The sequence below is a fragment of the Quercus suber genome, unplaced genomic scaffold, assembly GCF_002906115.3.
Source record: "Quercus suber isolate HL8 unplaced genomic scaffold, Cork oak 2.0 scaffold_540, whole genome shotgun sequence".
NCBI classification, from domain to species: Eukaryota; Viridiplantae; Streptophyta; class Magnoliopsida; order Fagales; family Fagaceae; genus Quercus; species Quercus suber.
The window spans coordinates 435621-460684 of record NW_027069988.1 but is presented as its reverse complement, the minus strand read 5'-3'; the positions used below and the strand labels follow the sequence as shown (position 1 = coordinate 460684).

Genomic DNA, 25064 nt, shown 5'->3' with positions numbered 1-25064 from the left:
TTTTGGCCAAGTTTTTCCTTCATGGTTTTATGTCAAGGTCTATGGACAAGAAAAGAGTATATAAGTTAAAGGAAAGAGAAATAAGAAATATGAACAGAGAGCTCTAACTATTGGTGCATCAGTCTAATGGCAAGATAAAATTATGTAACAGGATGCGATGGCTCATATTCTATAGTGTGCATGCCAAGAAAAAATAACTAGCTCTGTAATACATTATAAAGCTTTTAAATGTGAAAATTTGTGTCTCCTACATTTGAAAAAGTTGGAGAAAGGCAAAACGGAGAAAATATATTTAGATAAAAAGCCTTTTATCACGCAATTAGTGATGCGGAAATTTTTTTTGAAGGAGTCCTGAAAATTTTGGGCTGAATTGAAATTTTCAGTTGGGAAGACAATTGTTGCTATAGTATGCCCAAAAACACAGTGGTCGGGTCTTTGTGCAATGATAAGTACCTTCAACCAAAAGCAAAAGCAACACATCATGGGTTAAAGTGTAACAATCAGCCTAAAAAAAAAATAAAAAGTATATCGGTGAGAGCTCTGTGCATTGCCTTTCTTTTAGTACCTTCAACAATGTAAACATCACAAAACACTTTTGAAATATAAATATAGTTTTTAAAAAAATCATTGGTGAACTTATGTATATTAAGCCATTACCTGAAAATGCAGAATCTAGCTCGATCAAGTGTATAATAAGTAGAGTAGATTTATTAAAATTAAAAACACTTAATGCTCACGATGATGAATGCAGAGTCCAAAAAATTACAAAGCAAATCTAAGAGAGCTGTAAGACTCAAAGACAGAGAGGTAAAATGAGTAAAACCCCAAACCCAAGACCATTCAAACAAGGTAAAAAGCAATGAGGATTTCAATTATTCAGCTTAGAAAAGTGACGTCATAAATCCAATTCCACAGAAATAGTTCAAGTACCATAAGCCAACTGATGGATTAAAAAATCCATAATGAGACTGCCATGGATTGGATGTAAATACCTTACATTAGTAATAAAAATTGGATGTAAATACTTTACATTACTAATAAAAAGAATTACACTGAAGAATACAGTTTGTTCCTCAATTTTTTGCAGGAGATAATCAACCGGTTTTTGAACAGGGGCTAAGAATCCAGAATGTGTTTGTTTTCTGCCAAGATGCTATCCAACAATGATTCACAAGCATCTTCAAGTAAATCTAAGACCTGTCATAAAATTAGGTTGCGTAAACCAACTATGAACTAAATGTACCGAAATTCTAACCATGATTACCAGTTTGAATCAGAGAATTGGGGAAGGCCTGCAAATATTTGACATTCTATCTACATGCCATAATAAAGTTTACCAAGTCTCAAATCTTGAAATTTCATTAAAGTTCTCACAAATGCAACAACATCGAGACCATCGTTACCCCGTGTCATACACTGAACATAAATGTTTAGTTCAAGTTCTCACAAATGCAACAATATCCCTATTCTCTCTTAAAGCTTTATAAAGCTCGGCAAAAAGGGCTGGTTAAGAATTACAAACATTACTGCATATAGTACAGTGCATTGCATGTTTGAATTTCAACTCAAAAACATGCACAAACAACATAGGCATTTAGTCCTCCATCTCACAGTTCATATTGTTAATGACAATTTACCTAGATGATTTAGTGTGCATTTGGATAGTGCTGAAAAGCACTATCCTGCACCTGCATTTTCTTTTTTTTTTTTTTTTTCTTTGGAAGCACGTTTCAGCAGGATTTTGGTGTTTCCAGTGGGTCCCGTGCACTGTTCACGAGACCTACAAATTTCTTTTTTTAACAAAATTTTCATTAAAAATAGGTCCTACGACACTATTCACATATTTAAAAATTATTTTGCTATAGTGTTTTCAGTTTTCAGTAAAATAAACGGTATCCAAACACATCCTTAATCATTATATTACCTTCTCAAAACCTTGTGGTCCACCATAGTAAGGATCCGGGACTTCAGTTTCATCATGTTTCTTACAATAGGAGCACATTAACTTCACCTGCATCATCAATACACCAACGAGATACCACAAAATCAAAACCACGCCATACCATGACAACAATCTCATACTAACCACCAATAGGCAAATAGCCCAATTGGCTTTCCACCCTTGCTGGTGGCTCCTGCTGCAGGTAAAATCCCGCTTGTGTACGGGTGCTTGAGTTAATTTAACATAGCATAAAAAAAAAAAAAAAAAACAAAACAAAAGAAAAAAAAAATGAAAAAAAAAGGGCGCACGCTAACCTTTTTATGTGCATCATCAGGTAGGGTTTCTCTAAATTTCCACCTATTAAAAGCCTCCAATATATCCTCTACAAACAACATCAACACCCACAAAATAAGTTTATTATTGCATATTTATACATTGGTATGAGTTTGCATGTGTGGCAAATAAAATGACAATGAGGGTAGGGGCAAAACATTCTTCACAACTATTGACATGGCCAATTGTGATTAGTGTTATATATAAGAGTGGTGTCAGTTATGTATTAAGGTGAAAGTGATGTTGCTACAATCACAAAAAATTATGTTAGCAGTTGTAAAAAATGTTTTTTTTTTTCCGTAACACTACTAATAAAATAAATCCAAATGATCAAAATTCAAAAAGAATAAAACTCACTACAATGCTTAAGATTATCAAATTCCTACCCCTGTTTTGCCTGTCCATTGCAAGAATAAGATCAAAATCCCGAAAATCCGACAGCCTGATTGGCCTTGATATAGATGTAATCTCAATCCCACGCCTTTTAGAGGCCGCCCTCATTCTTGGATCAGCTTCATTTCCCTTTTACAACAATTCAAAAAAAAAAAAAATTTGTCAACACCATTACCATCCCAATTTTCCCCTGTTTTCTCAGTAACCAAACAAATAATGGGGCATAGTTGAATGATAAGGTACCAACCTCATGGTAATCAATGGTGCCAGCAGAATCAATGTTAAACTTAGAATCAAAACCCCTTTTCTTGACCAAGTCTCTAAAGACCCCTTCAGCAGCTGGGCTTCTGCAAATGTTGCCCAAGCACACAAAGAGCACAGAGAAGGGTTTGGTCTCTGTCTCTGTGGCTGTGGATGGTGTGGTAGATGAAGCCATTGATGCCCTTATCAGAGACCCAAATGGAAAAGAGGAAGTGGGTTTGTGGGGAATTGGAGGAAAAGTTTGGTTTTTGAGAGATGGGTATTGGTTTGGTGGAAGAAGAACAAGAAATGGAGGGTTTAGAGAGATGGAGTGGGAAGAGTGGCAACATTGTAAATTTGGAGGGGTTAACAATCTACTTTGCGCTACTCTCATCCTCCCTGGCTGGGCTGTGAGCCTGTGGCTGTGAGTGTGGAGGATTTGTGTGAACTGGTCCATTGGATTTGGCTCCAAACATTTCGGAGATGGAGCTTTGACATGGACCTGGTTGACTGTGGGTCGGGGTCGGGGTCGGGTTGGTTTTTTTCTCTCTCTCTCTCTCTCTCTCTCAAAAAATTAATTCAAACTAATCAAATACAAGTATTGTTGCATATGGGTTAAGATTGTGATTTTTTTGCAATCTAATAGTTTTTTAAAAAAAAAAAAAAAAAACAAGAAAGCAACTTTTAGTTAAAGAAGTATTTACTTATTAGTTTTTATTACTTTTCAATGCAATAGAACTCGTTATATTCTCTACTTAATGAATGCACTTCAACAACCGGTAATGAGTGCATGTGCAAGTATAACTTCTCAATTTTCATTTTCATTTTGATCCTTATATTTAAAAGTTTTGATTTGAATTCCTTGAAGTTTAAATTCATCTTTTTTACTTTTAGTAAAGTTGATTATTGAGTAAGAAATGCACACTAAAATTTTCTTTATTGATTGTACTTTTCAATTTTCATTTTGATTTTCGTCCTTATATTTAAAAGTTTTGACTTGAACTCTTTCAAGTTTAAATTCATCTTTTTTTTACTTTTAGTAAAGTTGATTATTGAGCAGGAAATACACACTAAAATTTTCTTTATTGAGAGAATTGGACAATATTATTGAGTTATGAAACCTTTCACTGCCATATACTTCTAGTCTAGGGATGACAATTTTTCCCCGCCCCGCTTAACCGGCCCCTTCCCGCTTCGCCCCGCACGGGTTTTCCCCGCCCTGCAAAGGCGGTGGGGTGGGGATGAGGTAAGATTTTAGTCCCGCACCACGGGACGGGACGGGGATGGGTTTAGACTTTTTAGACCCACCCCGCCCTGCCCTACCCTGCCCTGCCCCTCATTACTAAGGATTATAATTGTAAATTTTTCATATCCTAAAACCCTTCTATTTAAACAAACATATTAATATTAGCATATTTTATTCTACCCAATGTGATTCTCTGCTTTTATTTTGGTACGTGTTATACTATGAGATTTTTATTTTTTTTATTTTTATGATTGTCTTGTTAAACACTTAGATATATTATTCAATTTTTTTTAAAAATTGATTTGATTTGATGTGATAAATTTAGTTGTAATTTCAAGTATATTTTTATTAATAAAATAGGTTTCATTAAAAAAATTGTACTAGTTGTAGGGCAAATTAACAAAAAGTAGAGTTTTATGGGGTGGGGCGAGGTTTCGCGGGGCTCCAAGGGGGCGAGGATGGAGTGAGAAAGTATTCCCCGTCATGCGGGTTAGGGCAAAGATGGGGGCAAGACAAAACCATGCGAGATGAAAACGTTAAAAGTATTCCCCGTCCCGCCTCATTGCCATCCCTATGAATCTAGTCATAGACATTAAATTTTAAGATTTTCGGAAATTTTAAAAGGATTTTTGAGCTTATATATGGCTGCAAATTGTTAAAAGGAATCCATTTGTTTGTGAGTAACTAGATTCCAAGATTCTCAGACATCAGCGGACATGGATGCCAGCAAGAACATAGTAGAACATTAATTGTGCTTAAAATTCTATGCCATGTCCCTTCAAAATAAGATCTGCTCCATTATCATCTTGTACGTTACGTCACATCCTTCTTCCTATGTCTGATGTAGTCCGCTGATATGATATGCGGTCGTGAAAGGTTGAGTTATGACAACAAAAAAGGAAAACACATTTTTGGTTCAATGAATGCATGGACAACACTGTCCAAGAAGCTTACTAAAAAGTAAAAATACCTTTGAATTTGAGCTTGACATTGTAATAATAGGTAGAATGGAATTGAATGGAAGAGAACTCTCTGAGTAGCCATAAAAGACCATGAAAGTGAATATATTTAATTTATAATGTCCCACGAGCTTGGCCAATTAAGGTACAAGTGCATGAAATAAAACTTACTAACAAGGGTAGAGAAAAAGGCTCCCCTTGGTTCCCATTTGGACTCTCAGCTACTGATTCATATTTTATATGTAAAACTCTATAATATGCCGCCATAGTATTGTATAACATTTACATTATAAACTATATTATCAGTTGCAACAAGGAAGAAAAAGTTAAGAAAGAAAACCCTCTTCTAATTAGAATAGCTCAAACTCCACATACTCTCCTCCTGTAGTCTCAAGCTCATTACACTTAGCACTCTCCTTTTTCTGTGCAGCTGTTGCCGCACTTTCAATATCAGAGAACTTTGGCAGCTCTGGTGGTACTGCACACCGTATTAGAGCCCAATTAAGGCCTTCAAAGAAAGGGTGCTGCTTGATCTCTGCAGCCCCTTTCACAGATCCTAACCGATTTTCGGGATCCTTTATGAGAAGGCCTCTTATCAAATCTCTTGCATGAAAGCTAACTATAGGGCTATTTGGAAACTTGAGGCTCCGTGACACTACGTTCGATAGTGTTTCCTCATTTCCTGAACCCTTGAAGGGTGTCTTACCATATAAGAGTTCAAACAGAAAAATTCCAAACGTCCACCAATCAACAGCACTCCCGTGACCCTCCCCTTTGATGATCTCAGGAGCAAGGTATTCATGGGTTCCTACAAAGGAGTTTGATCGAGCACTTGTTGGCTCCACGACAAGCTGTGGGAGTGGGCTGACCTGGGCAGCTAGATCAGCTTTTATCTTCCGAGCTTTTGCTGCAGCAGATATAAGTCTAGGAGTGAAGCATGGGACTTGCCAAGATGGTTGGAGACAAAAAGGATCGATGCAGCTAGATTCAGTACATGGACTTGACATCTTTTTCACGGGTTCCAGGATGGGAGAAGAAGATTTAACCACCATTGGATTGACAGCACATCTCAGTGACAAGTCAAAATCTGAGAGCATGATGTGACCATCTTCTCTGACCAGGATATTTTCTGGTTTCAAGTCTCTGTACACAACTCCAAGCATATGTAAATACTCCAGCGCGAGGAGAACCTCAGCAACATAAAACCTGCATGTGTGATAGCTTGAATTATTCTAAAGAATATTGAAATGTCTTGAGTAACAATTATGGAAGACAGATGATGTAGCAAATCTCCCAAGATTTTTTTATTAATGGAATTCAATTCTCTCCTTCACCTAATTTGATTTATCATAAAGATTCCAGCACAGTTTTTGCCAAGAGAAGATAACAACCAAAAACAAACAATTAGCATACATGCCACTACATGCATCCAATCGAACTTTTTTGTAAGGGATACCCAGGATTCAGTGTCATACATAAGTTGATAGGAATCCAATATCTACCTAGTGAGTATGAGCTGGAAGTGCAAATAATTCAACATTGACCATAAACATAATCTTACAGAGCTGAAGGTTAATTAATACATCCAAAACATCTGGGAGCCACTCACTTTCCTCTCACTTGCTCTGGTGCTACACTAGCACCTAAAATTTTGCCATCCCAAGTCCTAGAGTATAGACCATACTTTTATTTTCATCCACTCATCAATTAAAAAACGAAGTTCCAATTCTAGAGTGTGAGCTTAAGACCTTTTTACCTATTGTCTAATTATTTGGCTCCAAGCTCTTGACTCCAGTCCATCTGATGTAAGTACAGGAGCATAGCTTGACTGATTTGCTAGGGCATATTAACCTAAGGAAAATGGCAGGTACAAGGCCACAAATCATTGCAAGGAAATTTCTTCTGACCTTGAACTGCAGATTAAGGTTTATGCCATAATATTACCCACTTAAAAAAATTAAATGTAAACAATCAAATATAACGATCTGTTAAACCAATAAAACAAGTTCACTCATAGCCATCAAGTCTTTCAATGTCTGGCAAAAGCTGACTTTTCAGCCAAACAACAGCTGAATTGTATACTTAATAGAAAAGGTAGCAAAATCCAAGAAAATTGTATATACGGGGGTAGGATCAAACAACATTTCATTTCAAACTTTGTAAATATTACACCACACTACATAACTTTTCATTAAAATAAAATTTTGCCAAAACAAATGGTTGGATACACAAGTTCTTCTCATGCTTGTCTTGCATGTAAAATTTTACATTTGTTGGATATCATTTACTATCCAATCTATTATGCATGAACTCATCCTTTTATTTTGTTTTAAGAAAGTAGAAAATAATGTTATTAAACTATTTTTAAAAAATTAATAATAAATTAGTTATCGCTTAATCTCCATTCACCTATTGGCAAGTTTGACAGTTACAAAGAGAAAAAGTAATATGGCAGCAGGTTTGATGAAATTTCAATATATTAATTAGTCCTGCAGTGGTGTAACTTTTATAAGGTATTACACCATGTTTAACACGAACCTGACCAGTATATATAATAGAAAGTGTCATCTGGGATAAAACATAAGGAAAATTATTTTGAAAGAGAGAGAGAATGACCACTTCAATCATAAAGAAACCATTGAAGAAGACATTGCAGGACCATATTATATAAACAAAATTAACATGAAAAGCTACCTGGAAGCTTGTTCCGAGAAACTCCTGCTTGGTTGCTTCTGCCGCAGCACATGCAAATCTCCACCTGGACAATACTCCATAACCAAGCATGACAGCTTATCCGTTGCAATATGGGCATACAGCGTAGGAAGAAAAGGATGATCCAGCATTTGTAATATCTCTTTTTCAGTTTGGGCCCTGGGCATTTTTTTCCTGCTCACCAAAAAATCATTATCCATCACCTTCAAAGCAAATAGGCAGTTTGTACTAGTTAGTTCAGCGAGATACACAGTCCCGATGTCTCCACAACCAAGCCTCCTGAGCATCTTGAAATGCCTCAAACTTAAGTTTCCTTGCTGCTTCTGAACACTATGGATGGCTTCCCATCTCAAGTCTTTAGACATGTGAGGCCTCTTGCCACTGCGACTAGGCCCACACACATTGCTTTCCTCACTATTGCTTGTGCTAGTACTATAGTCACCAATGCTACTTTTTGAGCTTTGGGAGAACTCCCCCTTTTCTCTAGACCTCGATCTCTCATCAGTCTTTGTCACAAGAGATTTACTTCTGTTACTACAATTCAAACTGAAACCTGGTTTGCTTGAACCCGTGTCCAAAGTACTTGAATTGGCTTCAATGCTAACATTCATACTGCTAGATGCTGAAGAAGCCTTCTCATTTTGTTTCCTATCAGGCTTCACAGCACAACTTTGTGTCTGATTGTCCACATTACTTGTACTAGGACCCAAATCATCATCAAGTTTTTCATTACATGGATTAGAACTGCTTGAGGCAGAACTTGAATCCTGCTTTGTTTTTGTCTTGATAGAGTTCTTGTTCCTGAAGACTGGCTTCATTAAACTTTGACTGTTGCTAGCCCATTTGCTTACCCTACTAGCATTGCTGGAGCTAGACGTGGAAGACAGAGAATGCGACTTACCTTTCTGCCCCCCATCTGGCATTGAAGTTCTGCTTGGAACATCTACTGAAGTGGAAGCAGCTGCATCCACCTCCAGAACTTTCTCGCTGGCATTAGTGATTGAAGAATCTGCAGATTTTAGTTTTCTGACCTCTGCCTTTGACATTTCACTCCCAACATCTGTCTGCAAAGGAACAATCTGATCCTGTGATGGTAATCTGGTCATCATTGCATCTGGCATCATTCCACCAGCTGAAGGAGTGGAAGGTTGAGCACTATGGTTTGATAAATCTGCATTGGGCATTTGCATGGATTCAGGTGTCATATCAGAAAATCTTGACATGCCTCTTTCTGGTACAAGAGAGATTTCCATCAAATTGCCCTTACCTTCTTTAGTTGGAATGCCAGCTCCATTTGCCTCAACAACCACTGCCCTATACAACCTTTTGATGGTTCCCGCTTCTGAGACTCCTGGTGAACTGGGTGGCTTAGATAATCGCTTCATGGCAGCCATTTCAGATGCCTGTGAGATGCAGAGTCCTCTTAGGGCTTGCTTCAAACTCACAGGCTCTGCTATTCCAATTCCTGATGAATGAGACGAACTAACTCTCATCGGCCTTTTCTGAGCACTCTTTCGCAAAGGGTCTCTACCAATTTCATGTGACTGACCCAATCTTCTAGCTTTAGTTTTAATGTCAATTTGCTGAAAAAGGCGATTAATATCATCCTCTATAGAATATCTATTTCCCAATTCCTGCATACAGAGGTTTACATCTTTTTCATCCACTTTATATTGAGAATCCAATTCTTCTGTTGATTCAACAATTTCACTAGTACCGGGTAGAGTCCCCATCTTTGCTGATTCCATAAACATTCCACAAAAAGTAGTTTCAGCCTTGCAAAAATTAACCCAATTCTAGAGAAGAATTTTGAACATGGACCAGCACAGAATCTAGAAAACACACCACATATACTCTGAAGCTTCCTTCTATCATAGTGATTTACAGATTCAAATGGCTTGTTAAATCCTCTTCACTAATTCAAAAATGAAGCATCCAAACCTGTCATGATCGCATCATTTCAGATAAGTACAGGCCTTAAATTTATTTAATAAAATTATGCACTTTTCCTCCCACAAAGGGTTAAATACTCCTAGATATAACCAAAAGGCTAAAGACTTTTTCAATTTGATCTAACCAATCAAATCCAACACCTCTCAGCACAACAATTTATGTCAACTGTATCCATCACCCATTTGGTCCCTCAAAATAAATACAAGTTACAAAAAACAAAAAAATTTCCAGCATGACATACTTTTAACATGTGAAATCTACTTTTTCTTCTTCTTATTTTCTTTTAATTCCAGAACCCATCATAAATTTTAAAAAAAATATATATATTTTTTAAAAGGGTTACAAATCAATTACCGGTATATCTTTGAATCTGTGACCTTTATCCACCACCATATCAAAAGATTCATAAATCCAAAAACACATGCTTAGGCATCCATGTTCCTGCCTCTTAAGTTTCAAGCATAAAGAGTTTCATACACATATTCCCACTAAATAATTCATCCAAGACCCAAAAAAAAGATCACAACCTAAACCATCAGTTAGGATCAGCTATATGATAATGGATCCACTCCAATCTTCTATTTTTAATCAATAAAAATTCTTTCTTTACAATACAAAACATTATATTACGGTAATTTGGTAAACTTTTGAAAAATGCAGGTAAAAAAGTTGAGAAAATTAGCTTTTTGATAAGAATTGGACAGGTTCATTAACTAAACCACAGCAAACCCAACAATCAAAATTCAAAATTTCAAAAAAATAAAAAATAAAAAATAAAAAATAAAAAGCCAAAAAGAAAAGGCTAATAGAATCATATGATCATCCCAATTGTCAGCTAAAAATTGAGCTCTTTGTATGCATCACAATCAAAAACAACCAAGAAGAAAAACAAAACAGACTTTTTGAGACACAGAGAGATAGAGAGAGAGAAAAGCAAAGCAAACCTGAAACAAAGAGAGTGGTCCCAAAACAGTCCTGAGAGACAGAGTGATCAATAAGCAGTGGAAACAAAGAAAGCTTCAAAAACAATATAAAAAAAAGACAGGCTTTTTTGGAAGGGACAGACAAACAAAAAGCTTGTTCTTCTTCTGGGGTTTTGATTTTTGTTGAAGATGGTTACTGGTTAGAACTCACGAGAGAAAGCAAAGTGGGTTTGGTTAGAGGTTGAGAAAGCAGTGAATGAAGAGAGAGAGAGAGAGAAAGAGAAAAAAAAGAAAGGGTTGAAATGCAAATCACGAGAAATATCAGAGAGTCACAACTATTACTGGTACTATAGCTCCAAAACTTCAGCTACTGTTTCTTTCCCCTCACTTTCTTTCTTTCTCTCTGACTCAAAATGGCGGAAAGGAAAAAAATATCACTCATAGACACGGACATAGATACACAAAAAGAAAGAGGGAGTTTCATTTTCATTTTCATTTTTTATTATATTATTCATTTTTATATAGTATTATAAATTTATAATATTATTAATTTGGAGCCATCCATCTCTTACACTATTCATGGTCCCACGACAAAATGCTGTTACTCTGAGATTTCGTACACATTATCAGTTTTATTTTTTCCCTCTTTAATTTTTTGTCAGTTTGTTTTGAGTTTTAATTAAATAGTAATACGGGTTTCAGTTAATTTAATTGGTAAAATTTTTTATTGTTAAATAAAAAATTTGAAATTTAATTTTTACTTATATCAAAAATTGATAGATGCTTTAATTTGATGATAAAAAACTATCATAAAAAATTGACAAAAACTCTCTTGAATAAAAATTATAATTTATTATTTTTAGTTTTGTGTAATTTTGAATTGGGTTTGATTAATGTATTAACTACCCATTTTTGGAAACTGTTTATAAGCATTTGAAAAAATTTGTCAAAAAAATTAATTACTTTTATATTTTCCTATATAAAAGTTCTTTAAATGGTTTTCTAACAAACTTAGATACGTGTCACATACTTTTCATACTGTTTGTATTTAAGCCATTTTATTTATGTGCTACGACGAGGCGCTCTTAAGTATCATTTAATTTCAAAACAAAGCTGGTTTATGGGAGAAGTTACTAGGTGCATTGGAGGATTGCTGTCCCAACTAGTGAAATAATATCACTTATATAAATGTGTAAATCAAATTCTTAATCAGCACAAAATAAAAATTAAAAATTAAAAGCCATTAGGTAATGTCACATTTGCATAAATAGCCATGTTTTTATTGGTTGGAAGGATCATAATAACCACTTCAATAATCCTTCTAATGGATCTAACAATTTCTTGGTTTTATGGATCCAAAATTTTAAATTTTAAGGAGGAAAATTAAAATCACCCCAAACTTTTAGTCAAAGAATGTAAATTACAAATTATTCTTTTATTTATTAATTAATTTTTTAAAGTCAAAGTTTTTTATTTAAAAAAGAAGAAGGAAGAAGTATATTTTTACTCAATTTATTTCTTAACTCAAATTCTTAAATAAATTGTAAGAAGCTTAAAAAACAAATAATGTTTAACTTCTGTTTTTGAACAACGATAGCTTCTTCTTCTTCTTTTTCTTTTGTTTCCCCTTAAAGCTAAAGCATTAACATTGACTCTTTAAAAATATTTTTTGATAATTTTTTTTTTTTTTATAATCTAATATTTTTTTAGATAAAATGAAAGACAAAGAGTACTTTAGTCAAGATTCACAGAAGTAAAAAAATGTCCTTCGTCCAGCTCTCCAAATACTATTCAAATTTATACAAAACGTTAAAATTAAGTTAGGAAAGTATAGTATTGCTCTGTAAAACTTTTTTTTTTTAATCTTTTATTCAAAATTTCTCTCTCCTCCCTCTATTCTCTATCCCATGTTTGGTTGGAGTGAAAATAGAAAAAATAGTAAAGGGGAAAGGAAGATGGAGAAAGAGGCGGTGAGATGAATTAACTACTCCTGAGATACTATTAAAATAATATTTCTTATATAATATGAACATTATAGCAAATTTAGCCATACTACATTTTTTGCTATCTCATTTTTCTTTCCAATCAAACAAAAGAATTTATATATATATGTAATATATAATATATAATATTTATATATAACCAAAGTTGTTTGGCATTTAGTTAACTTTATGATATTGTGCCACATAAGTTTTTGAGATCTCATAATTTTACATCTCGTAATTTTAATATTAAATTCTATTCTATATTTAAACCCTCTATTGGAATCTTGACGTCATTCGTATTTTCTTTAAATGATATAATATATGCTCCATATACAATCATCATCATAATAAATGCTAATATTATAATACATAGTTCCACATAAAATGCAATCATAACAATTGTTATATCAGCAACTATCATAATTATCAAATTTAATATTTTAAAAAAATTAAAAGAGAACAAATCATATTATTATATTTCCTATGCATTGCATGGATATTGAAAATTTTTCACTTTTTATTAATTTCGTAATATTTTGCCACATAAAATTTTGAGGTCTCACAATTTTACGCATCAATATTCTAATATATTATTTTAATTTATTTTAAATTATATTATATATTCAAACCATCAATTAAAATATTTTTCACATCATATTTTCTTTAATTAATAAAATTGATAGTACCATATATAAACAAAATCATAATAAATATCTACTAATAATTATTGTGGGGGAAACTTAGTCTCAGACCCCAAAAAGGAATTGTCCTCTTTGGAAATGGCGTTGAGCCTTAATCCCCTTCAGAAATGAGTGTACCACTACTACACATGTGTAGTAGTAGTACACTCATGTCTTGGGCTCAGATTTATAAGACATGGGTGGAAGGCGTCTCTCCCTGATGTGGGATTGAGCAAAACATTGAGGATTAAGGCTCAATGCCATTTTCGAAGAAGACAATTCCTTCTTAGGGTCTTTATTTTATTTTATTTTTTTTTATCCAAATTCCTTCTTGGGGTCTGAGACTAAGTTTCCTCCCACAATTATCATAACTATAATAATAAATATTAATTATCATAATAAATATATTTTATAAAAATACAACAATAATAAATAACTATTAAAAAATATACCATAATTATCATATTTAATATTTAATAGAAAAACACAATCAAAATAAATGTTTATTAATAACTATCATAAATTATTAATTTCATATTTATATACAAAATAAAAGAGAGAAAAATAACTTTCTCTTGCATTAGATGAGTTTTCGACTAGTTTTATATTTATTTTTCATCATTTCATATTTCCCTTCTCTCTACGTAACAAACATAATAGAAAACTAATATTTTCTATCCTTGCAACCATATAGAGTTAGACAAAAAAATTATGATAAATGGTGTAGGGTGTATTTTTAAAATTGCTAGCTTAAAAAAATGAAGAAGAAGAAAAAGAAGAAGGTGACTTAAGTAAAATTTACTAAAGTGAATGTTTTTTAAAAAAAAAAAAAAAAAAAATTGGAGATCGTTTTGAGTTTTGAGAAGAGATCAAGTTATTAACTTATTATACTTTGCCGGCTCACGTTTTAACCCCAAATTTGGGTTCAATTGCAAAAATGTTGATTGTATAATTCTTCAATCATCTTAATATGGTAACAATATATCATTTATTATGTAACAATATATAATTCTAGGTTGTGATAATTGTAAAAGTTCTCTAACATATTGTGCCCTCTTATCGAGAGAAGTCGAGAGACAATTGAAATTTTAAAGAGGAGATCTAGAAATGGAAGGTGGCGGGTAATATACAAAAGAGAATTGAGAAAAACAACAATCCTTTTTCTTTCTTTCTTTTTTAAAGAAAAACACCATTCTTTGAAGTCCACCCTTTCTATTCAAAAGTATATATAGACATAGTTTAGGGAAAATGTAAGTAATAGCTTATGCTGAACCTTTATAAACCAGGTGGGGGAGAAGAAGAGAGAGAGAGAGAGAGAGAGAGAGAGAGAGAGAGAGAGAGAGAGAGAGAGAGATATATATATATATATATCACAACAAACTTGAGGTGGACATCCTTCTCAAAAAAAGAAAAAAAAAACTTGAGGTGGACATTACTTATTTTTTACTCTCTCTCTCTCTCTCTCTCACAACATATAGGATAATTTAAAAAAATGTCTTTCTAAAAAATTCTTACCTTTCATGTTGATTTCACTTCTCTTCACTTATAATTACAAATTTCCAATAAAAGTGTCTTAACTTTTCTTTTCATTTCCAATATTCTCTACTCCCTCACTTTTCTACAGTATCAATTTGTACTTCAGTATCTTGAATCCTGAATTAGTGATGTCCTAATTAATCCTTTCTTTAACAAAGGAAAAAGGTTCCCAATGTTTTGTTGTTTATAGAAACAAGGCACCCAGAGGTTGGTGTTGAACAGGTTTGAGTTAAACTGAAGTATCAACTTTTTTTTATGGTCACAGAATCAGTCTTGGTGAGATGGCTTGGCTGTCTTGTGGGATGGAATGATCATGATCTTATTTCTCTATGTAAATCAAGTTGCTTTTGCTATTGCTAAATGCTGATTATGTTAAGGATTATGTTTTTTTTTTTTTTTTTAAAGAATGTTAAGGAATATATTGATACTATTGTTTTGGCTTGAAGATTTGCCTTATTAGCAATTGATGTACTTTAATTATAAATCAAAAAAGGTTTTTATTTTAACCAAAAAAAAAAAAGTATCTTGAATTTTCCCATCACATATAAACGCCTCTAGTATGGTTTAAACCCTAAACAATAAACATCCCATGAAAAAAGTGAAGAATCAATGTTGATGCCATTAGCCCAATAGACTCTTGGCAACAAAGTCACACACTAATTAAATACATGTCCCAAAGTATAACTTGGGTCCTGGGACCTAACTCTGGTGTGTGTTTCTCTTTATTAGGGTTTGAATAGGGCTATATATATGAAGTTATGATTGCCATATATGCCAATTGATTGAGAACCCTAAGATTAGCAGTCTTTGTAGGTGAACATGATGCTTAAAAATGCCATGTGGCCCAACGGTTTGTATTTAAAATGTGTTTATTACTTTGTTCCCGGATATGCAATTTCTTTTTCCTTCTTGAATTTTATGTTTTTCTTTTTGCTTGAAGAAACAAGAAAGCCTTAAAATATATACTGTCTGGTAATTGACAGCAACAATACAACAAAATATAAAGCCACCCAACTCCACTGAAAGGAAGCTGACAAGCAGTTAATTGAGCACCATTGTTGACCTAGTAAAAGTTCCAATATATGCTGTTATTGTAGATGCTGTACATGATCTCTGAGTGAAGAGCTCACCTAACTTGCTACAGAAGATGAACTCTTTCTAGTTTTTCCTGAATGTGTAAATTAATTCTCTCTTTTTAAATATTTCTTTATGGGCAATCCTCTAAAAACGAATTGGATATGATAATTAAAACATTGATAAATAAATCAAGTATAATTGATTTTGGTTTATTAATTTGTTAAGAATTTATAAATGATCCCGCAATTTTGATATATTTCCTTATGAAAAATCCTCTAAAAATAAATTGGATATGATAACTACAGCGTTAAAGAAGAAGATGCGTAGTTGATTCTGATTAGTTTGTTAAGGATCCATGAATGATCCCAAAATTTTAATACTGAGGCTAGATTTTTATTAAGAATCCTCTAGAATGAATTCAAAAAAAATTGGGAGAAGCTCACTTTTTTCACAAAAGTGAATGAAGAAAGAAGAAAGAAGAAAGGAGCATAATCATACCAGCTCTAACTTTGTCTGTTATCAATTATCTTCAGAATTTGCCAACATTTGCTTCCATTATGGGTCTAATAGTTCTGTTTAGGCATGTGACTTACACTAAGTTTATAGGGGAAGAGAAATCAAATTTTCCTAATTATGTAAAACAATTTTATCAAGAATTGGTAAATCAAACCATCACATACTTTTCAATCTCAAACTTCGGCGCCGTGCACACACAAAAATTCCTCATTCTTAATTAACTATGTAATAAAATCACATATTTTTTTAATAGATTAAACGAATAAATTACTTAATTATATGATGACCTAAATGATGTCAACATAACTTATATATTTCTGATTCTGTTACTTTTCCTTCACTCTATTAAATTATTTTGTACCCTTTGGATGATTAAAATAAATTCATACTTTGTCCTCTTAATCTATTGTTTTATGCTTTCTCTTTTTTTCTTTTTTTATTAAAAGATATCTCTTTCTCAAAAAAAATCTCTGTCAGGCATGAAAGTATAAATATGCACTAAGAAAATAATATCAACTTAAACAAAGTAGTGAAATACCAGCAATATGATATTTATATTAAAGGGTAACAGTATACTTTATATACATTCAATTTGCCAGAAGGTTGACTCATCTTCTTGGTGCTTTTTCTTGTTATTTTCTTATGTAAAAGACACAATAAGATTTGAACCTTAAAAAGTATATTTTGTTTTTGTAGAGTAGTGCAGTTGCTTGGACTTGGGTCTACATCCTATCAAAAAAGTGATAGAGATTCAAATTCAATAAAAAAATATTAACAATCCCTATAAATTAATTAATTTTTTCCCAAAAAAAAAAAAAAAGCACCTACTAGTTATAGGGACCACTAATCACTGCCCAGAAAAATCGTTATATATAGAACCAAACAACTTTACAATTTTCGACTTAAAAAACATAGTTAGATGACAAAAGTAGTAGACATGTGAAGAGAAAAGTTTAAAGCACACGAGAAAATAGCATATTGTCTCCCTTAATGCCACTTGTTGCAACATCGAACTTGGTGTCTGTAAATTCTTAGAAAGCAAAAGGAAGAACTTGATTATCACGTAATGATGATAACACTACAGAAAAAAAATATAATCAATACCCAACTTTAAAGGGCTAACCAAATAATGTATGTCCAAATTTTTCTTTCTTTTACTCGGTAGGTAGAATGCTTTATTGTTTTAACCATCATCATAGAGATTAATGGGTGGTGGTGCTATCTATATATCCCATCTTTGACGGAGTTAGTCAGATTAAATTATGGGATTTGAATGAGCGGCTAATTCTTTGAAGAGTGACAATAGTAACACCACCATCTACCTTCTCATGATTATGGGGATAAAAGAGAAAAATATATATAGAAAATATTGAGGTTATAACTTATAATATATAGAACACAAGAATTCCAACTTTAAAGGGCTAACCAAATAATGTATGTCCAAATTTTTCTTTCTTTTACTCGGTAGGTAGAATGCTTTATTGTTTTAACCATCATCATAGAGATTAATGGGTGGTGGTGCTATCTATATATCCCATCTTTGACGGAGTTAGTCAGATTAAATTATGGGATTTGAATGAGCGGCTAATTCTTTGAAGAGTGACAATAGTAACACCACCATCTACCTTCTCATGATTATGGGGATAAAAGAGAAAAATATATATAGAAAATATTGAGGTTATAACTTATAATATATAGAACACAAGAATCATGAAAATTTTGAGGTATTATTTGGACAAATATATATGTGTGTATGGATATTAACTATATTTAAAGGTTTAAAATGATCATTCTCTAATTAAAAGGAGTTGTAACTAGGGTGACTTTCAAGTTGTTAAGGTAGATAGTTTTTTATTTTTTATTTTTGCTGAGGTTAAGGCAGATAGTTGTCTTGTAGTTCTCTTACATAGTGGGGGAATCAACTATTAAGATTACACTCATATAATCTTTTTCTTTTTTTTAATATATATACAAAATAGAAATTCTAGTATAACCTAATCTAAGAATATAGGTGTTTGAAGCTCCCTTTTGGAGAATTGAACTCCAGCTCTTACGCTCTTCACCTCACATAAACTTTGTACTTGTGAAATATCACACTAAGAGTGGACAGTGGTACACTCATATATATTCCAAGAAGTGAGAATTATGTTAAGAACTTAAGCCTGCCTATCTAGTTATAAATGCAATGGTTATTACTAATAATTTCATAATAAACTTTTGTATTAAATAATCATAAATTATATTCTCTAATTTTAATATATTTTCATTTTCATCTTCGTAATTTCTTTTTTATAATTCCATTTCATTTCTTTAATTTACATTAAGCTCCATTAATTTTCATTTAATATAAGTTTTCAATAAAATCATGTATATCTCTATTCAAACTGCATCATTAATTAAACTCCCCATTGATTTCCAATAGTAAACTATATCAATTTATAGGGTTTAATAGTGTATGTTATAGATACCACCACACACTATTGATGCGATGATTACTCCACAAGTATAAGTGCTTGTAGGGTGTGGGGAGGGGGGGAAGGGCCGGAGTTCAAGTCTTCAAGAGAAAGCTTCACACACATATACACTTTAATTAGGTTAGAGTAAAATTTTTATCTTGTATATATATATATATAGTGTATGTGTGAGAGACCACACCCCCAGCCCGTTTTTTAGAGTGTTAGGCCAAACCCACGTGAATGGGTGGAGTCATGTTATTGCCTCTCAAAATGGAAGTTCGACTAGTTATATTTTTCCCTTTAGATTAAGAGTTTTACAATGGAGTCGCCACTTATTTAATTATTGGAATAAATAAAAAAATCAAAATTGAAAAATTCCTCATTTTATTAATTTGTAATTGAATTGACATTGATCATAGGAAAATTACATGGCTTTGATCCTAGATACAATCTAAGATAAAGTACATAACTTTGTTTCCTAGTTACAATCTAAAAATCGAAAATTATATGGACAAACATTTGATTTACTAACTCTTGATCTAAGTTCAGAGGCTATGTTATAAGGTGGAAATGTGTTAGGTACCCACCTTATCCGGTGAAACCAGTCTTCTAGACTATGGTAGCCAACATTCATATCATATCATCAGAAATGTCAATCAATTTGCCTGTTGAATTTAATATGTGTGCATGTGATAAACTATAATTCAATTTATTAAGCATTGCATTTAGATTGAAAAATAAGTTCTAGTGAATGTGTGTGGATGATGATAATCTAGATTCAAGAATTTGAAAGAATTATGAAACAAACATGTTTTTCATATTTTTGATGTGGATTTAAGATTAAAACTAGTGTTATGCATAAGCATGCGAGGAACAACTAAGAACATGTGAAGAACATTTAAGAACATTCTAACATATTCAAGGAAATTTAAATAATTACTATCATACTTTAATCTTAAACTCTCATCATGGCAACATAAAAAACAATTAGGGAAAGTGATTATACTTTCATGCAAGACCCATATGGTGGAGGAGGAGACTCTTGTGGGAGGTCCTAAGAGTGGAGGAAAAGAAGAGTTAGGAGAGTAAGAGTGAGTCTCACTCAATACCTTGAGTCTCAAGAAGACCAAGATATGACAAGACTACTCAACTTTCTAGAATTCAAGAGAGGAGAAGAGATGGAGTTTTTGTGTCCTTTGGAATGAAAGAGATGAAGAGTTTATATAGTAGTGGTAGAGGAAATATAAATGGAATGTCATTTAATGAGGGTTGACAAAGAATCATGAACCTAAACCTCCTTTTAGCATTTGGGAAAATCTAGTGCATTAAATGGAAATATTGGTGGGAGTGAGAAGCAAGCAAAATTTAGTTTTCCCGTAACTGCTGTAACAGCCTGTAGGGCTAACTTCGAAAAATCATATCTGACTCAATTTTGATCGGAATTATCTTATTCTTATACTCAAATTGAAGCTCCAAATGTCTACTTTCTGGGAAAATTAACCTCATTCACATATTCAAAATAGTCTGAGAGATATCAACGAAACGGTGAGCAGAGGTCATTTGTTAGAAAACAATTTCAGCACAATTAGCATTAATAGGTCTCAAATTAGTTTCCAATTAACATTAATAGGCTCCAATCACTCCCACTTCAGACCTAATTAGTTCCAAATTTACCCTAATTAAAAGATAATTGTACAAATTACTCAAAAATTATTAATGTTTAACCATCTAGTTAATTAGGTGTGTGCAACCCTACCATAAAATGTATTCCTAACCAATCAAATTATGACACATCATCGATCTCAAATTAATTATACTTATAACTAATTGAAATCAATTGTTTATAATCACATATAGTCGGACTCAATTTGTGATAGTATATCTCAGCCATTAAAACTTGATTTGATGATAATTTTCAATCTGGTGGTCCAATTAAGATTTATGATCAGTCAATTTGATCGTTACAACATTAAGATCATTTTGGTGAAATGAGATTAAGGATATAATGACCAGAATCAAGATGCATATTTCTAAGGTGAAATTACTCTTTTACCCTCCATGTGAGATTAAATGCAGGTTGTAAAATGAGGTGTCAATAGTATGTTATAGATGAAAGGATTTCATTGAAAATAGATGTAAGTTAAAGAAATGAATCTATAAGGCCAAAAATTTAATGAAAACCGGTTAAAGTTAGAGAGCATAATTTGTAATGTCCTTTTTTCGAAATGTCATAAATTTACACTCCATTGTCCATTTGAGAAAAAAAAATTTATTGTTTAAGTTAAACTTAATTATAGTTTCTTAAGTACAATACATTAGATTTTTTATTCAAATTCAAATACATAATTGTATTGGTCCTATTGGAATTTTTCTTTTTTTTTTTGGGTGGAAAAAATAACATTGCATTTGTTTAATTGGTCAATGCAGTTATATGTGTTTAGGGTACCTAATATAGAACACCTAAAACACTATACTTCAACTTTTCCTTCTTATTCAATATATATATATATATATATATATTTTTTTTTTGAAATCTGCTAGTAATGATAGAAAATAATGATTCATGGCTAAAAAAGGCTTAAATGTCATATCTTTGCCCTTGGTTTATATATATATATATATATTTTTTTTTTGAAATCTGCTAGTAATGATAGAAAATAATGATTCATGGCTAAAAAAGGCTTAAATGTCATATCTTTGCCCTTGGTTATTCGTTTGAGAGCTTTTCTTTTTAATGCCATTTAACTTTTTAACATGGAACTATAAATTCATTTTAAGTAAATTATAATGATATATAATAATAATTGTTGAAGAATTAGTAAAAGTTTCCTTAAGATTGTTGAGTGATGCTAAAGGCATCACAACTTTAACTATATTAATCTTAGAAATGGATGTGTCAATTTTCAAACATAAAACAAAAAAAGCAATTAAGAAATTTATTTATTATATTTTCTTAGAGAGGATATTTATTATGTTGTAGATGACACTAATCACAATTATTATCATATCAATTTATAAGTATTTTATAGTGAAAGTGTGAAATTTCTTGTGTGAGTGTAAGCAAGCCGAGTAAATAAGTTGGGCCGTGGGCCGTGCCCGAGGACACCTAGGAACCCGAGGATGGTTGTAAGGTTTATTAAGTTTTGGGATCAACAAGCCGAGGATGAGAAAATATAACAACAAACTGGTGGTAGTTCCCGAGAAGCCGAGCTTCCTTGAGAAAGCATTGTAGAAGGTTGGAATCTAGCCACCCCAGGAATGCTATACAAAAGGTAATAATTCCTTTTATGGATAAGTTTCAAGAAAGATAACCAATAGCAAAGGAAGAAATATCTGGGAAGAAAGTTGCTACCACCACATTAAATACTCTGTACCTAACTAACTGGCCGCATTTATGTGGAAATGACACATGAACAATGATATCTCAGTCACAACTATTCACAAAGATTCCAAGAGGTTTTTGATGGGACAAACATCTAGGAGATCACCTATATGACCAACAAGTGGAAGGTTGTGATTGAAGATGGAGGGACTATATAAGGGAAAGGCTCTCGTGAAAAATGGGGCATGTGATCAGTGGAGAGAAAAAGAAAAAGAAAAAGAACATCTTGTACCTAGATAAAGTTGAGTCAATATAAGAACACTTCATCCTCGGATCTAATCGAAGAGTGTTATTTCTACTAAATTGTGTCTTCTTATCTTCTTGGCACGAATCCAATCAATTAAAGCCCACACTTGATTTATAGTCTCTTTTCTCTTTAAAATTCACTCTCTAACAAGTATATTATTTTGGACTTGTTGGGCCATCATCCATGTTGGTGGGCTAAGGGTCTAAATCCAGTCCTTATAGCTTGTATTTTAGCATTTTTCTAAAATTATTTTATATAAGGAATTAGATAAAGTGGTTTTAAGAGAAAAGAGAAATTTTAAATTATTGATTTCTATTAAATCTAATATAATGTAATTTTTAAGTGTCGAATAAGATTACCTATGACTAAAAAAATGAATGAAAGACAATTTTTTTTAATTGGAAAAAAGGACAAATTTCTAATACTATCAAATATGTAATAGTGATGCTCGATATAGTTCAACTTTTACTAATAATATTACTTATCAAAAAAAAAAAAACTTTTACTAATATTATTTTAGAACTCTACTTAACTATTTGCAGTGGTGTTAATGTTAAGTGTAACTTTTGTTATAAGGTACTGATTGTGTATTCGGCACCCTAAATTGGCGGTGCGTGGCTCCTACAATATGCGTGACCACCCTTTTTTTTTTTTGGGAGAAACCTGCAATATGTGTGACTTAATAACTCAGCAATAACTTTTCTGTGATGAAGTTTGTAGTATCCAATGCATGCAATAGAGAAGCTTAGTGGGTCTTGCTATAGTACCATTAAATAACCAATTTAATTATAGAGGAAAGAAAGAGTAGAGTACAGGTACAAGTGAAGTGGAACAAGCCTCCTACGAGTTGGGTGAAGCTGAATACAGATGGGACCATGCATGGAAACCCGAGTAAGGTTGGTTGGGGTGGTGTTTTGAGAAGTAGCAATGGGGATTGGATAGGTGGGTTTGCGAGGAAGATGGGCAGCACTTTGAGCACGAGGGTAGAACTTTGGGCTTTGAAGCACGGGCTTGTCATGGCAAAGCAAATGGGGATTGAGAACATTTGTACTGAAATGATGCTGAGTTTATTGTTCAGCTTGTTTCAACGCCTTCTATGATCAATCTAATGCTTGAACCTCTCTTCTGTGAATGTAGGGACCTGATTCAGACATTCCCTAACTCTTCGATGGTGCACGTGTTCAGGGAAGCAAATGGCTGCACTGACCGACTTGCAAGGATGGGAACTGATCTTGATGTAACTGGTTTTCTTTTTTTGTTTGACCCACAGGATGTAGTGACTGAAATGCTAGTTAGAGATAAAGCTGGCTGTGTTTGTTGTAATAGACTTGTTGTTCGTTAGTTAATTCCAAGCGTCGTTTACCAACCAAAAAAAAAAAGATATATAATGTTTTTAAATTAAAATATATAGATAAATGTGAAAAAGGTTGAACCATAGCTATGAGTAAGAAAATAGGTTTCAAGAAAAAGAAAAAAAAAACCATGAGTACGAAATACGGAAGGAAAAAAAATAATACCAGTGAACATTGTTTTAATATCTACTATTAAAAAGATTCCAAAAATAATTCTATGGAAATATGTAAGATCATCCAAACAGGCAGACTCATATATTTCCTATAGCTATATTTAACTTGGGTTGTGAATCAAACTCTTTTTTAATTAAAAAAAAGTTCACGTACGTAATGATATAATTTTCCAAAATTACAAAATTTTAAAATAATATATATTTTTGTATAAGTGTTTTAATCTCTTTTTATATATTCTTTCTTTGGATAGTATAAGTGTTTTAATTTTTGGTCTCAAAACATTACACCTAATTTATCCAAAAATTCAGTTGTTTCAAAGAGAATCCAACAAAATGGAACGTTCTGCAAGCCTATGATCCATGGTCACCTTCAGGCAAAATAATAATAATAATAACCTTTTTAGTTAACAAATTAATCCCTTAGCTTAAATGGTGTTATTGCATTGAAGGCGTGGAACTATCAACCACCTTCAAAAGTACACCACCTCATCCATCAATATCTCAACTTGACAACACCACATTCAATACTGATTATCGACTAGGGTAAGGATTCTCACCTTGCCCCCTTCCTTCACATGCTCTCTCTCTCTCTCTCTCTCTCTAATTAATTTCACACAAAAAAGAGATGAATTTTATTAATGATCATGTGTTATTTTGGTTGTAAAATGCTTAAACTTTAGATTGGAAAACATATCATTTATTTTCCTCAAATTTCTTCCTTGAATTTCAAGAGGAAATGTGATTGGTTGGTGCCTTATTGCTTTGTTGTTGATCGGTTGACAAATAGGGTGTAGGGCTAGAAATCCTATGAATTTGGGTGTTGTTTTGTGTTTTGGAGACTATTGGGCAGTAGCAGGTAAGGAAGAACTATTGTTTGACTTTGGCACGTGAGAATGAGATGGGGGCTTTGGACTATTTCGAGTGTGTATGGAACTGTGGATGGCTTTTTTTCTTTTTAT

The 25064-nt window shown here is 32.7% G+C and overlaps 2 protein-coding genes across 4 annotated transcripts; both read right to left on the bottom strand.

Moving 5' to 3' along the window:
- Positions 1 to 839: 839 nt before the first annotated feature.
- On the bottom strand, positions 840 to 3437 carry LOC111996756 (uncharacterized). The gene is made up of 5 exons (XM_024028755.2): positions 2916 to 3437; positions 2662 to 2797; positions 2257 to 2324; positions 1925 to 2011; positions 840 to 1197 (listed from the first exon to the last, which is right to left on the bottom strand). The coding sequence occupies exons 1-5, from the start codon at positions 3363 to 3365 to the stop codon at positions 1117 to 1119; spliced, it is 822 nt and encodes a 273-aa protein (XP_023884523.2). The 5' UTR covers positions 3366 to 3437; the 3' UTR covers positions 840 to 1116.
- A 1750-nt stretch (positions 3438 to 5187) lies between these two features.
- On the bottom strand, positions 5188 to 11148 carry LOC111996719 (serine/threonine-protein kinase D6PKL1). 3 transcript variants are annotated; one of them, XM_024028717.2, is made up of 4 exons: positions 10723 to 11148; positions 9093 to 9766; positions 7808 to 8996; positions 5188 to 6319 (listed from the first exon to the last, which is right to left on the bottom strand). In XM_024028717.2, the coding sequence occupies exons 2-4, from the start codon at positions 9577 to 9579 to the stop codon at positions 5464 to 5466; spliced, it is 2532 nt and encodes an 843-aa protein (XP_023884485.2). In that variant the 5' UTR covers positions 9580 to 9766; positions 10723 to 11148; the 3' UTR covers positions 5188 to 5463. The 3 variants fall into 3 exon arrangements, with proteins under 3 accessions (XP_023884485.2, XP_065620144.1, XP_023884484.2); XM_065764072.1 differs by having other exon boundaries at positions 7808 to 9563; positions 9671 to 9766; XM_024028716.2 differs by having other exon boundaries at positions 7808 to 9766.
- Between the last annotated feature and the right edge of the window lie 13916 nt (positions 11149 to 25064).

What these genes read in the sequence shown, in the direction of transcription:
- LOC111996719 (XM_024028716.2), bottom strand. Translation starts at nt 9,579, where the DNA reads ATGTTTATGGAATCAGCAAAGATGGGGACTCTACCCGGTACTAGTGAA. An exon ending in TTCTCGGAACAAGCTTCCAG is followed by an intron (nt 6,320 to 7,807) that starts GTAGCTTTTCAT and finishes TCACACATGCAG; the next exon opens with GTTTTATGTTGCTGAGGTTC.
- LOC111996756 (XM_024028755.2), bottom strand. Translation starts at nt 3,365, where the DNA reads ATGGACCAGTTCACACAAATCCTCCACACTCACAGCCACAGGCTCACA. An exon ending in GCACCATTGATTACCATGAG is followed by an intron (nt 2,798 to 2,915) that starts GTTGGTACCTTA and finishes TTGTTGTAAAAG; the next exon opens with GGAAATGAAGCTGATCCAAG. An exon ending in GACCACAAGGTTTTGAGAAG is followed by an intron (nt 1,198 to 1,924) that starts GTAATATAATGA and finishes ATTTTATGACAG; the next exon opens with GTCTTAGATTTACTTGAAGA.